The sequence below is a fragment of the Dasypus novemcinctus genome, chromosome 13 (genome assembly GCF_030445035.2).
Source record: "Dasypus novemcinctus isolate mDasNov1 chromosome 13, mDasNov1.1.hap2, whole genome shotgun sequence".
NCBI classification, from domain to species: Eukaryota; Metazoa; Chordata; class Mammalia; order Cingulata; family Dasypodidae; genus Dasypus; species Dasypus novemcinctus.
This window is the reverse complement of record NC_080685.1, coordinates 1,269,815-1,282,791: the sequence shown is the minus strand read 5'-3', so window position 1 is coordinate 1,282,791 and position 12,977 is coordinate 1,269,815. Positions and strand designations below refer to the sequence as shown.

At 38.6% G+C, this 12,977-nt stretch overlaps 1 protein-coding gene across 12 annotated transcripts in view; it reads left to right on the top strand.

Annotated features, from left to right (window-relative positions):
* Positions 1-12,977, top strand: part of CDC42BPA (CDC42 binding protein kinase alpha) — a 382,935-nt gene that overhangs the window by 341,792 nt on the left and 28,166 nt on the right. For all 12 annotated transcript variants that reach the window (XR_011645344.1, XR_011645345.1, XM_058309378.2 and 9 more), the window contains one exon: positions 10,946-11,051. Coding sequence is in view for 10 of the 12 variants with exons in the window: in XM_058309378.2 (XP_058165361.1) it covers positions 10,946-11,051 (106 nt within the window). In the remaining 2 variants the exon portion in view is untranslated. The remainder of the gene's footprint in view (positions 1-10,945; positions 11,052-12,977) is intronic.

The following is a 12,977-nucleotide window of genomic DNA, read 5'->3' as shown; positions in this document are numbered from 1 at the left end:
GTTGAGGCCACTTGTGTAATAATCTGAGAGTAAGGATAAAAAAGAAAACTGAAAAAGAGAAATGATCAATGAAAAATTCAGATGGATTATTTTTCTTCCATTCTACCCAACATGGATGTGACTTAAGTATTGTTTATGGTAGAACATGGCTGCTTATCTCAAGTTCCTAAAAAGAAATTCTAGAAACTGAAAAACTGAAATGATCTCTCTCCCCTGAACCTAAACCTTGTATAAAACACAAAATGAAAGTTGATGCAGCTGAAAAACTAATAAAATATTTGTGAAGTGTAACACCCAGTACTAGGTGAAGCAAAATTTTGAGGCCAGATAGAACATGAATTTTAAATAAGCAAAATAATTACATTTAAGAAATAAGCCCAAAATATTGAAGGAAAAGAAATTTAAATTAAAAAATTTAACCAGGGTTGCAGATGTAGCTCCGTGGTTGAGTGCCTGCCTCCCACACACAAGGTCCTGCTGCGTTCAGTCCCCAGTATCTCCTTAAAAAAATAATAAAAAATAAATTAATCCAGCTATATTATCATTTAAATATGAGAGCAAGTTAAAGATATTATTAGAGAAACAAAAACTAAGAAGGTTTACAATTAAATCTGTGTATGTGTGTCTTTGGAAATGCTCTTGGAGGAATTACTCCATAAAGAAGAGAAAATAAATCCAGAGGACACTATGAGATGTTTGGGAAATAAGAAATGAGTGGGAATAATAGAGGCCTTTACTATGATCTCAGAAAGCAAGGACCCTCCCTCCACAAAATTTTATTAAAAAGAGGGGAAAATGTATATTAAGAACAACACAGAACTAATCTGAGTAAGGATCACATGAGGCGAGCATGCTAAGTTGCTTGTCTTGTCTGGGGAGAAATGGCAGAGGTATTATAACTTGGTGGTTAATGTGATGAATTCCCAGCCAGACTTCCAAAGTAGGAAGCTCAGCTCTGTCTCTGACCGGCTGCATGAACTTGAGCAGGTGACATACCTTTCTTTGTTTTCATTTCCTCATCAAAAAAAAACCCAGACTATTAGTATGTATTTCATTGGATTGTTTTGAGTTTTAAGTAAGTATCATATTTTTAAAGAACTTAGAACAGTGCCTGGAATATAGTATCATATAAGTATGTTTAAACAAATATTGATCACTTAATATTGATGGGGGTAATAAGAATAAATATGGTCTTAAGAAGTTTAAGAGATGAATAGAGGTCTTAGCAAATATAAGGTATATCTTTTAAACCTGCAGAAGGAAATACTTTCCATTGAATGAAAGGCAGGAAAGGGAAAAGAGAGAAACATGGTGACCCAGTACTCTTGCTGTATAATAAATTGCTTCAAATCTTAGTGACTTTTTTAAAAAACCTTTTAGCATGCTCACATCTTTATGGGTTATGACTATAGGAAGAGCTCAGCTTGGAAGTTCCCGCTGGTCTGGGCATACACAGTGACTCGTCCCGTGGTAGGAGCTGACCTGACTGTCAGCAGCTACTCAGGGCCTCCACAGCATCACGGTCTCCCAGTCATCTTATATCAGCTGCTTCCCCCAGAGCTAGCACACCAGTAGAACCAGATGGAAGCTGCAAAGGTGTATGGTAAGGTAGAAAACAAAGGAAAGTTCAGGGTCACAGATACATATGCAAAATGGAATTTAAGTTACAAAACATCAAAAGGCCTCTTAACGAGGACATTTATACTAATGAATGGAATAGATAAAGAAGACATCATGGTCATGAATGTATATGGACCAAACAATAAAGCCCTAATTTATATAAAGTAAGAAATGAGAGAACTAGGGAGAGGAAGAGATTAGAGAAACACTGGAAATTTTAGTATATACCACTCAAAAGCAAAGCAAAGATCAGAGGTGTAATATCAGTATACACAAGAGCTTTACAAATATCAGTTAACTTGTCAAAAGGCAAGAAAAAGCAAATCAGAATGATCAACAACCTGAAGAGATGTTCAGACTTACTAGAAGTTGGGGAAAAACAATTTAAAGTAATAATAAAGTAGCCCTTTACATTTTTTCCCCGTAAGTAATTTAAAATCCATTGGTTTTTTAAATTCATTTATTGAAATATATCACTCATACATAAACATACATGAACAATGTATAATAGCTGTGAATTTACAAAACAAACATATAGAACATCAAACAAACATATATAACACCTCACCCTACCACCAATAACTTGCATTGTTTTTAAACCTTTTTAACTAATGATTAAAGAGCATTGTCAAAATATTACTACTAAACAAAGTATTTTCCCCCAGCCAACCCTATTATTATTATCTTTATATCATTTGTGTATGAACATACATAAACAATTAAGTGTATAGTAAAAGTTGTGATCTTATAAAGCAAACATGCATAACATCATACAGGGGTCCCATACAGCAACCCTCCACCAACACCTTGCATTGTCATGAGACGTTTGTTACAAACTATGTAAGAACACTGTCAAAATCTTACTACTCATCATAATTCTTTTCTTACATGTAGTGTGTTTTTTCCCCAACCCACCCTATTATTATTTTTTAAATGTATTTTTTATGACAGAAGTTGTAAACTTATAAAAACAATCATACACATGTACAGAATTCCCAAACAACACCCCTCCATCAACACACCACAATGTGGCGTGTCATTTGCTACAGATAAAATATCATCTGATTATTGCCATGTCCATAGTGTACATTGAGCTCACATTTTCCATACTGCTTCAGTATCAACACAATACATCTTTTGCATAGATGCAAGAATATTATATTATTACTACTAACCACAGTCCATAAGTCACTCCAGCTGTATTTTTCCCATGCTTCTCCACACTCCCAACACCCTGCAGTAGTAGTGATGTACTTTTGCTCTCGCTCACAAAGGACACTCTTGCATCTGTACCATCAATCACAGATCTCACCCACCTCTTGGTTTACTGTGCTATCCAGTTCCTAGATTATTCTCAAGCTTTCTATCAGTTGGCATTAACATAACTAGACTACCGTTTTCAGTCATATCCCCATTTTTATATAAACTAGCTGTTACTCACTGTGTGTTACCATCCACTCTATACATTTCCACAATTTTACAGTAAAGCTAATTAAAACTTCTGCATACATTAAACATCAGTAGTCCACTCAGTCCTTCTCTTATCTCCTTTAAAAATCCACCACCTACCACTAGGTCTTGAAGATATTTTCCAATTTGGTTCTTTCATTTTTAGTTTTTTGATCCATTTTGAGTTAGTTTTTGGATAAGGTGTGCGGTAGTGGTCCTCTTTCCTTCTTTCAGTTATGGGTGGCCAATTTTTTTTAGCACCATTTGTTTAATGGACTGTGCTGCCTGAGCTTTGTGAGTTTGACAGGCTAATCAAAAATCACTTAACCATACCTGCGAGGGTCTGTTTTCTGAACTGTCAGTTTGGTTCCATTGTTCTATTGTGTCTGTCTGTAGGCCAGCACCATGCTGTTTTTACCCCTGTAGGTAGGTATTATGATTTAAAGTCTGGAGATGGGGGTTCACTTTTCCTTTTTATGATGTTTCTGGCTATTCAGGACCACTTACCCTTCCAAATAAATTTAATGATCATGTTTTCAATTTTTCCTTTAATGCTGGTGGAATTTTTATCAGGATTGCATTAAATCTGTATATCAATTTGAGTGGAATTGATATCTTAATGATATTTAGTCTTCCAATCCATGAGCATGGAATATTCTTCCAGTTATTTAGGGCTTTTTTAATTTGTTTTAATATTGCAGTTTTCTGAATACAAGTGCTTTACATCATTGGTTAAGTTTATTCCTGACTATTTGAGTTTTATCTGTCATATTTTATTTTCACTACTCTTTTGACACTTTTAGTTACTTTCATTGACATAATCTTCATTTCTAGACTCTCTTCCAGGCCCCTCTCTCCTGTCTTTTATTTTCAGGCTCTAGCACACCCTTTAATTGAAAATCTGGTCTCTTGCTTAGAAATTCTCTGAGTTTCTGTTTATCTGTGAATATTCTAATTTCGCCCTCTTTTTTTTTTTAAGATTTTTTTATTTATTTATTTCTCTCCCCACCCCCACCCCGGTTGTCTGTTCTCTGTGTCTGTCTGCTGCATCTTCTGTGACCGCTTCTATCCTTATCAGCGGCACCGGGAATCTGTGTTTCTTTTTGTTGCGTCATCTTGTTGTGTCAGCTCTGTGTGTGTGTGACACCATTCCTGGGCAGGCTGCACTTTCTTTCACGATGGGCGGCTCTCCTTACGGGGCACACTCCTTGTGCGTGGGGCTCCCCTACGTGGAGGACACCCCTGCGTGGCACGGCACTCCTTGCACGCATCAGCACTGCGCATGGGCCAGCTGCACACGGGTCAAGGAGGCCTGGGGTTTGAACTGTGGACCTCCCATGTGGTAGACGGACACCCTATCCACTGGGCCAAGTTCGCTGCTTCGCCCTCAATTTTGAAAGACAGTCTTGCTGTATAAGATTATTGGCTGGAAGTTTTTCTCTTGTAGTATCTTAAATATATCAGACCACTGTCTTCTTTCCTCCTTGGTTTCTGGTGAGAAATCAGCACTTAATCTTATTGGATATCCCTTTTATGTTATGCTTGCTTTTCTCTTGCTGCTCTCAGAATTCTCTCTTTGTCTTTGGCCTTTGACATTCTGATAAGTATGTATCTCAGAGATGGTCTTTTTGGATTTTTTTCAGATGGGAATATGTTGTGCTTCTTGAACATGGTTATGTATGTCCTTCAATAGGGTTGGGAAATTTTCTACTGTTATTTCTTCAGATATTCCTTCTTCCCCTTTTCCCTTCTCTTCTCCTTCTGGGACACTCATGACATGTATGTTTGCATGTCTTTTGCTGTCTTTAAGTTCCCTGAGACCTTGTTCATATTTTTCCATTCTTTTTGTTCATCTGTTCTTTTGTATGTTCAGTTTCAGAGACCATTTCTTCAAGCCCACCCATCCTTTTTTCTGCCCCCTCAAATCTACTATTATATGATTGAAATGTTTTTTTTAATTTCATTGCACCTTTCATTCCCATAAGATCTGCTATTTTTCTGTGTATGCTTTCAAATTCTTCTTTGTGCTCATCCAGTGTCTTCTTAATATCTTTAATCTCTTGAGCCATCTCACTGAATTTATTAAGGAGATTTGTTTGAACATCTCTGATTAGTTGTCTCAACTCCTTTGTATCATCTAGAGACTTACCTTGTTCCTCTAACTGGGCCATGGCTTCCTGTTTCTTGGTGTGGATTGTAATTTTTTGTTGGTGTCTTCACACCTAGTTTACTAGAGTATTTCTTCTGGGTGCAGTTTTTCTCTCTAATTTAGGGCTTCCTATCGTTTCTCCCTTGCTGATTATGCCATAGGAGCCAAGCATGTAGTTGGTGCTGTAAGCTGTGGAGTCTCAAGCTGCCCTCATTGCACCAGGTACCAATGAAGCTTCTTCCAACTTTCTGTTTTGCCAGGGGTAGGGGCAGAATCACAGCTCGATGGAATAATCTATGTGCAGGCCTAGAGCGTAGTTGCCCAGAGAGACTGATGGAGCTTCACGACCCTTTCTCCCCTGCCTGGGGCAGGGATGGAGCTGCAGGTGTGGGCAGCAGTCTCTGCAGTGCGGGTCGAAGATGACCACAGTTGTCCTGGTAGACTTCTGATTTTCAGTCTGTGGCAGCCAAAGTTCCCTCCAGTTACCTGTATAGGCTGGTGCAGGGCTCCTCAGCCTCCTTCCCACCAGAGGCGGGGCTGAAGCCTTGGCGGGCTGCAGGCTGATCTGCGTGAAAGAAACTGTCAGCCCGGCTTCCCTCAGCGGCGGAGTCAGAATGGCGGCCACTGGCCTGGTTCTGTCTTGGGCTGGTTCTCATCCCAGCTGTTCCCAGGGTGATCTCTTAGCCAGCTGAGTCTCCCCATCAGTAGCCGAAATCAGCAGCCAACCATCTCCACCTCCCCTGTCTGGGAAATGGAGCTTTCAGTTCCCGTCATGGAGCAGCTCCTAGAGCAGCTTGTGTCACCAGAGTAGGACAATCACCGGCCTCCACAATTTCGCCGGCAATTTCCTCGAGAGGCTGGCACAGGTCCCCGCAGCTTCCTCCCTGCTGGAGGTGGCACTGGGACCTAGGCTAGAGCTGCAATATGATCTTGATGGGAAGAAGCCAGTCCCCACCAGCACTGGGATTCTCAGTCCACCCTGCTTCCCCTCGTGCCTGGCACGGAGTTCAGATGGCGGCTCCCGGCCTCTTTCTGACGTGGACAGGCTCAAGCTTTAGCTGTTCTTAGGATCATGCTGTAGCTACTGAATTTCCTCCTCATAGCTGAAATTGGTGCCCAACCGTCTCTTCCTCCCCCGTTTTGGGAAAGTGGAGCTTCCAATTCCAGCCACAGAACAGCTCCCGAGGCAGCTTGTGCCTCAGTGGAGGATGGCACCGGCCTCCAGGGCGTGGATCCTCTACTTAGGAGTCTTCTCTGCAGTGGGAAGTCTCTTCCTTCCACTCCCCCAAGGACATGGCAGGATGCTCTTCTGGCCTCCTACAGCCCCCAAACAGGTGCTTCAGCAGCTCCAGAGAGCTCTGGGTGCTTGCTAACTGCCCTGTAGCAAGAGGTTTCTCTCACCCTTTACATTTTTGACATAAAATTCTCCATCAGCAATAGCCTACTCTGACACATCACAGGTGGAAGTGGAAATCAATACCACCTGTTTGAAAACAATCTAAAACCATTATTAAGTAAAAATACCTATCAGTTTGTCTTTAAAATCCAGTGGGTAGAGGGTTCTGGGAACTTGGTAGTATTGACAGCTTCGTTTTTGAAAATTACTGAATTTCCCTGTAAAAACCGAAGATCTGAGATAGACCTACATGGTTTTAAAAATTGTACTAAACGAAGTGGAGGTTAAGCAAAAGGACTGTGATAGAGCCAGAAAACCACCAAATCACCATCAGTCACTGCAGGAAAGTTCTGAGAACAGCCCTAGAAACTGGGCGGTGATGTTGCAGGCTCCATTCCATAGGTGAGTGCAAGGGAGATACTGGCACAGGAAGCTTTGACAGTGCTGAAGTTCAGAACTAACAAATCAGGGTGCCCCTGCAGATAAAAGCCTTGCCCTAAGGAGAAAGAGCTGGGGATAGAGTCAGAATTAAGCAGGACAGAGGACAAGACAAAGTTCAGATAAAGGAAGGGGGGAGGAAGATCTCAGAAAGCATGAGGTCATATTGTTTTATCACTTTATGCCCAGCGCTGTGGATAATTTAAGACCCATTGCATGTCACACCCCTATGTGATTTTCCAATTTGCCAAGAGAGAAGTTTAAAAAAAACTTCCAAGGAGAAAAAACCAGTCACATTCAATTGATCAGGAATCAGAATGGCTTTATACTTACCAACAACAAAATGGAAAGAGAAATTATAAGGTAAAGTGATTTTCAAGCTAGAATTTTTGATCCCTTGTCAAATATTCAAAGTTTGAGGGAAGAATAATAGCATTTTCAGCAATTCAGAATCTCGCATATCAGCCATGCACTTCTTTATAAGAAAGCTACTAAAGAATGAAATCCACCAAAACAAGGGAATGAGACGAAGAAAGAGAAAGACACAGGAACCATCAAAGAAGTAATCTTAACACAAATTGGTAAAGAGAAAGACTAGAGCAGGCCTAGAAAGCAACCAGCCAAAAATGGCACAGGTAAAAAAAAGGGACTTAATTGGGATCTTCAGGTCCAAAAAAAGGGGAGTGAGGAATCCAAAAGACTTCCTTCCTGTGATGTTTGACCACGTGGTAAGGAGACTTTTCAGCTCCTTTAGAGAGACTGGGAAGAATTAGTGACTAGTAATATGGAAAATTAAGTGGAAAAACAGAAAAAAGGGCATTATTAGTTTCAGAAAAATGAAAAGGCTATATAAGAAATAAAATATAACCATAGTGTACTTTTTGACTTAGTAGTGAACAGAATTCCCAAGGTCATATCTTAAACACTAAATATAAATTTTTAACCCAGAACTGTGCTATAAAAATAGAAAATGAAGGGAGGAGGAGAAGAGGATGGTGTGATGGTATTAAATCCTTTCTACCAGTGTCTGAACTGTCAAATCAAAAAAATAATAGTATAGGCATTTTTAAAAGAAATATGGAACTACAGTACAGAAGGATTAAAAGTAATTGCCTTTAGAATTTGAAAAACTCCAGCACTGCTTCTTGATAAAAACACTCAGAAAACCAGAAATAGAAGGGAACTTCTTCAACATAAACAGGCTATTTCTGAAAAACCCACAGCCAATACCATACTTAATGGTGAACGCTTTCCCACTAGGATCAGGAATAAGACAAAGATGCCCACTTTCACCCTTGCTATTCAACATTGTACTAGAAGTTCTAGCCAGAAAAATTAAGCAAGAAAAAGAAATAAAAGGCACTCAAATTGGAAACAAAGAAGTAAAACTTTCCCTATTTGCATATGACATAATCTCATGTATAAAAATTACCAAATAATCCACAGGAAAGCTACTAGAGCTAATAAGCAAATCTAGCAAAGTTGCAGAATACAAGATCAGCACGCAAAAGATCATCTGTGTGTCTATCCACTAGTGGTGAACAATCTGAAGAAGAAATCAAGAAAAATACTCTATGGACAGCAGCAATTAAAAGGACCAAATACCCAGGAATAAATCTAATCAAGATGTAAATGACCTGTTTACACAGAAAACTACAAAATGTTGCTAAAAGAAATCAAAGAAGACCTAAATAAATGGGAGGATATTCCATGTTCATGGATTGGAAGACTAATTATTGTTAAGATATGAATTCTACCAAAAGCTATTTACAGATTAAATTCAGTCCCAGTCAAAATTCTAATAGCCTTCTTTGCAGTAATGGAAAAGCCAATCATCAAATTTATATGCAAGGGTACGGCACCCCAAGTAGCCAAAGTCATCTTGAAAAAGAAGAACAAAATTGGAGGACTAATACTTTCTGATCTTAAAACTTATTACAAAGCCACAGAAATCAAAATATGAGGGCACTGGCACAAGGACAGACCAATGGAATTGAACTGAAAGTTCAGAAATCAACCCTCACCCTTATTGGCTGACCGATTTTGTTGTTCTTCTTTTTTTTCTTTTTCTTTTCTTTTTTCTCCAACTGATTTTTGAAAAGGGTACAAGTTGGAAGAGTCTCTTCAACAAAATGTGCATTTCCGTATGCAAAAGAATGATGGTGGACCCCTATCTCACACCATATACAAAAATCAACTCAAAATGGATCAAAGACTAAATACAAGAATCAGAACTGTAAAATTCCTACAAGAAAGCATAGAGAAGCATCTTCATGACCTTGTGTTAAGCCATGATTCCTTAGACCTCATCAAAATTTAAAAACTTTTGTTCATCAAAGGACTTTATCATGAAAATAAAAAGCCTACTCAATGAGAGAAAATATTTGGAAACCACATATCTGATAACAGTTCACTTTCCACAAGAGTAAAATCCTATAATTCAACAACAAAAAAAGGACAGACAACCCAATTTAGAAATAGAAAACTTAAATAAATAGTTCTCCAGAGAAGATATACAAATGGCCAAAAGGACATGAAAAGATGCTCAACATCATTAGCTATCAGGGAAATGCAGCTCAAAACCCCAATGAGATAACATTTTCACACCATCCAGAATGGCTACTGTTAGAAAAATGAATAATTACAAGTGTTGGAAAGGATATGGAGAAAAAGGAACACTCGTTCATTGCTGATGGGGATGTAAAATGGCACAGCCTCTGTGGAAGACAGTTTGGTGGTTCCTCAGAAAGTTAAGTATAGAATTACCGTATGATCCAACCATCCCACTTCTAGGTATATATTCAAAATAATGGAAAGCAAAGGCTCAACAGGTATTTAACACCAACGTTCATAGTAGCATTGTTCACATTGTCAAAAGATGGAAGCAGCCAGTGTCCAACAACCAATGAATGATAAATAAAATGTGGTGTATATATATGCAATGGAATATTACCCACAAAAAGGAATGAAGTTTTGATGTATATGATAACATGGATAAACACTGAAGATACCATGTTGTGTGAAATAAGCCAGGCACAGAAGGATAAATGTTATATGAACTCATGGATAGGAATAATTAGAATAAGTCAGAAGCTATAATATAGGTTACCAGGAGTTAGTGTGAGGGTAGGGAATGTGGAATTAATGCTTATTGTACAGATTTTCTATTGGGGTTGATGATAAAGCTTTGGTAATGGATAGTGATGATGGTAGCACAATATAGTGAACGTATTTAACAGCACTGAGTTATATATTCGAATATAATTAAAGGGGGAAATTTTAGGTTGTATATATGTTACTAGAATAAAAAAATTTTTAATGTAGTACTGTACAACACAAACAGTTAACCCTAAGTTAAACCTTGGATTATAGTTAATATTACAATTATAAAAACGTTCTTTCATGGACTGTAACAAATGTGCCACACTAATGCAATGTGTTAATAAATAGGGTGGTATGGAAGAACTCTGTATTTTATGCATAATTTTTCTGTAAACCTACAGGTTCTCTTTAAAAAAAAAAAGCGTATTCTTTTTAACACATGTTTATAAATATACAGAATTTCACTTAGCACTTTTCCAAAGAATAATTTAAAGATTTTATAAAAATCCTGAGGGTCAAAGTTTACAAGCCAAAATTGCAGCTGAAGTTTATTGTATATACTTTTCACATGGCTTTCAAGAGCAGTTGATAGCAATTGATTATTTAACGTCATTTTTTGTACCATCAGGCTCAGTTGTTGTTGTTTTTTTTAGTCATGTGTGTTCTAAGAAGATGTGAAAAATGGAGAGAATTCATTCTATTCCTATTTAGGTGGGGTATAGGACACAGAAACTCACATTATGGAAATCCCTTAGTAATCCATGTGTATGTTTTTTGTTAATGTTTTGCAGCGCAAGACACATCAATTTTTTGTAAAATCTTTCTCTGCTCCTACCAAATGTCATCAGTGTACTTCTTTGATGGTGGGTTTGATAAGACAGGGCTGTTCATGTGAAGGTAAGAACAAAATGGAAAGAAAATGTAAATTTAGAGTCCTAACTTTTACTATCTAAATTAAAATCAAATAATTTTATTCCCTTTAAAAGGTAAATGTGTTTCTTTTATTTAACCATTTTTTTTCCTCTGGATAAAAGAAATGGAGACAATGAACTAAGCACCATGTTAAATCCTGTTGAATATTGGAAAAAACTAGACACATGGTCCCTAGAAACATTTTCCAAGGGACACATATTTAAATACATTTCATTATTCAGGTAAATGTGTGGTCCTGAAAACCATTAATCTATGTGACAAGAGAATTGAGATTTATCCTTGAATCTATTCATTTAATTTTAAACTTGTTTAATTCATAGAGAAATTATTGTTAAAATGTAGACAACACAATATCTTTTCAGAAATAGTAATATCTGGCACCTTGCCTCAAAAGATATATTTTATTCCTGATAATAATAGCAGGTATGTTTCCCTGCCTGTTCACTGATTATCGTGGGCATGTTCATAGAAAGCTTGCTCTCTGCATCTGGGCACTGGGGCACAGTGGATGGGGGGAAACAAATGTCCTGCCCTCATGGAGCTTACATCCTAAAAATTAGGGTGGTTTTGAACAGAAGACATAGCGTATTTGTTGGGGGCACTGCTTCATTTTTCCTAGAATTTCTGAAATGGGAATGATTTAAATTATACTGGCATATATTTATGAATTTTTCATCAATTGAGACTTGTTACTATAACAACAACTGATATATAATTTACTGGTATATACTGTGAAAGACAAGAAAGTAGTTGCTAATGCAGATTCTTGTGCAAGTCCCCGTTTCTTGGTCTTCCATCCTCGAGGTTGGAAGGTACTTGTAGGGAACGAGTACTATGGCCTGCGGCTGCACCTGCTCCACCTCCACACTACACTCTAGCCATGCCCGCCACCTGGAGCTGCACCTGCTCATGCGCCTCCACACTCTGCTTGCAGTATGCCTGCCTCTGAGTTAGAGTAAAATGGACATGATCTAAAGCAACACAATCCCTCCTGTGGTTTTTTCCTACCACCATAGCGGAAGGTCCTCAATGGTTTCTGCACCTCGTTTGTTTGAGAAAGGGGTACTGAGTGAAAAAAGTGGTCAAGGTTTAAAAGTAGAGCTGGAGAATTGTAAGTTTATGAAGTCATGAATGTGAATGACATTATCCAGGAATTGCAGGCAGAACAAAAGGAGAACAAGTGGAAGGACAGAGCGTTGGGGGATCTATTTAAGGCAACATAAGAAGAAAGGAGAGAAAAGAGAGGGAATCTGTAAATTTGACCAGGAAGGTGAGACTGAAGCCGAAGAAAACTAGAAATTTGTAGTTTTCATGCCTTGTCTCATTTTGGGACTTCATCTGTACTGATAAATGTTTCTGTCATTTCAAAATCTGGCAGAATGAATCCTGGGCATTTATATAGCTTTAGATCCCTTATCAATTGTTATATATCATATGATTTGCAATTCCCAAAGTAGGAGTTTTTGAGATCTTCCCAGGCTCTCTTTCCTGCTAGCGTCGCGAGCTATGAAATTGGCCCGTCTTCCCTCAGGTCCTGTGATGTCTTCCTTACACTGCTGTGGGGACACACTCGGTTGTGCCTGGGAGCCTGTCCTCAGGCTTTTGTAAACATGATAGTGATGTGGTCACAGTCGCCTCAGAGTCCTGTCGTGGAGTATTTAGTTTATCCATTTGTCTTGGAATCTCAAGTTTACCATACAAGTATCAAATAGAGATATGTGGTGGTATTGTTAGTAATTAGGCATGCAGGCTGTGAGTGAGACTGCCTGGTTTGAATCCCCCCTCTGCCCCTGGAGAGTTCTGTGGCCCTGCGCAAGTCACATGGAGCACGGGTCGGTGATGGCACCCCTCTTACACTGTTAGAGAAAAGCCAAGGGCATCTCATAAAGT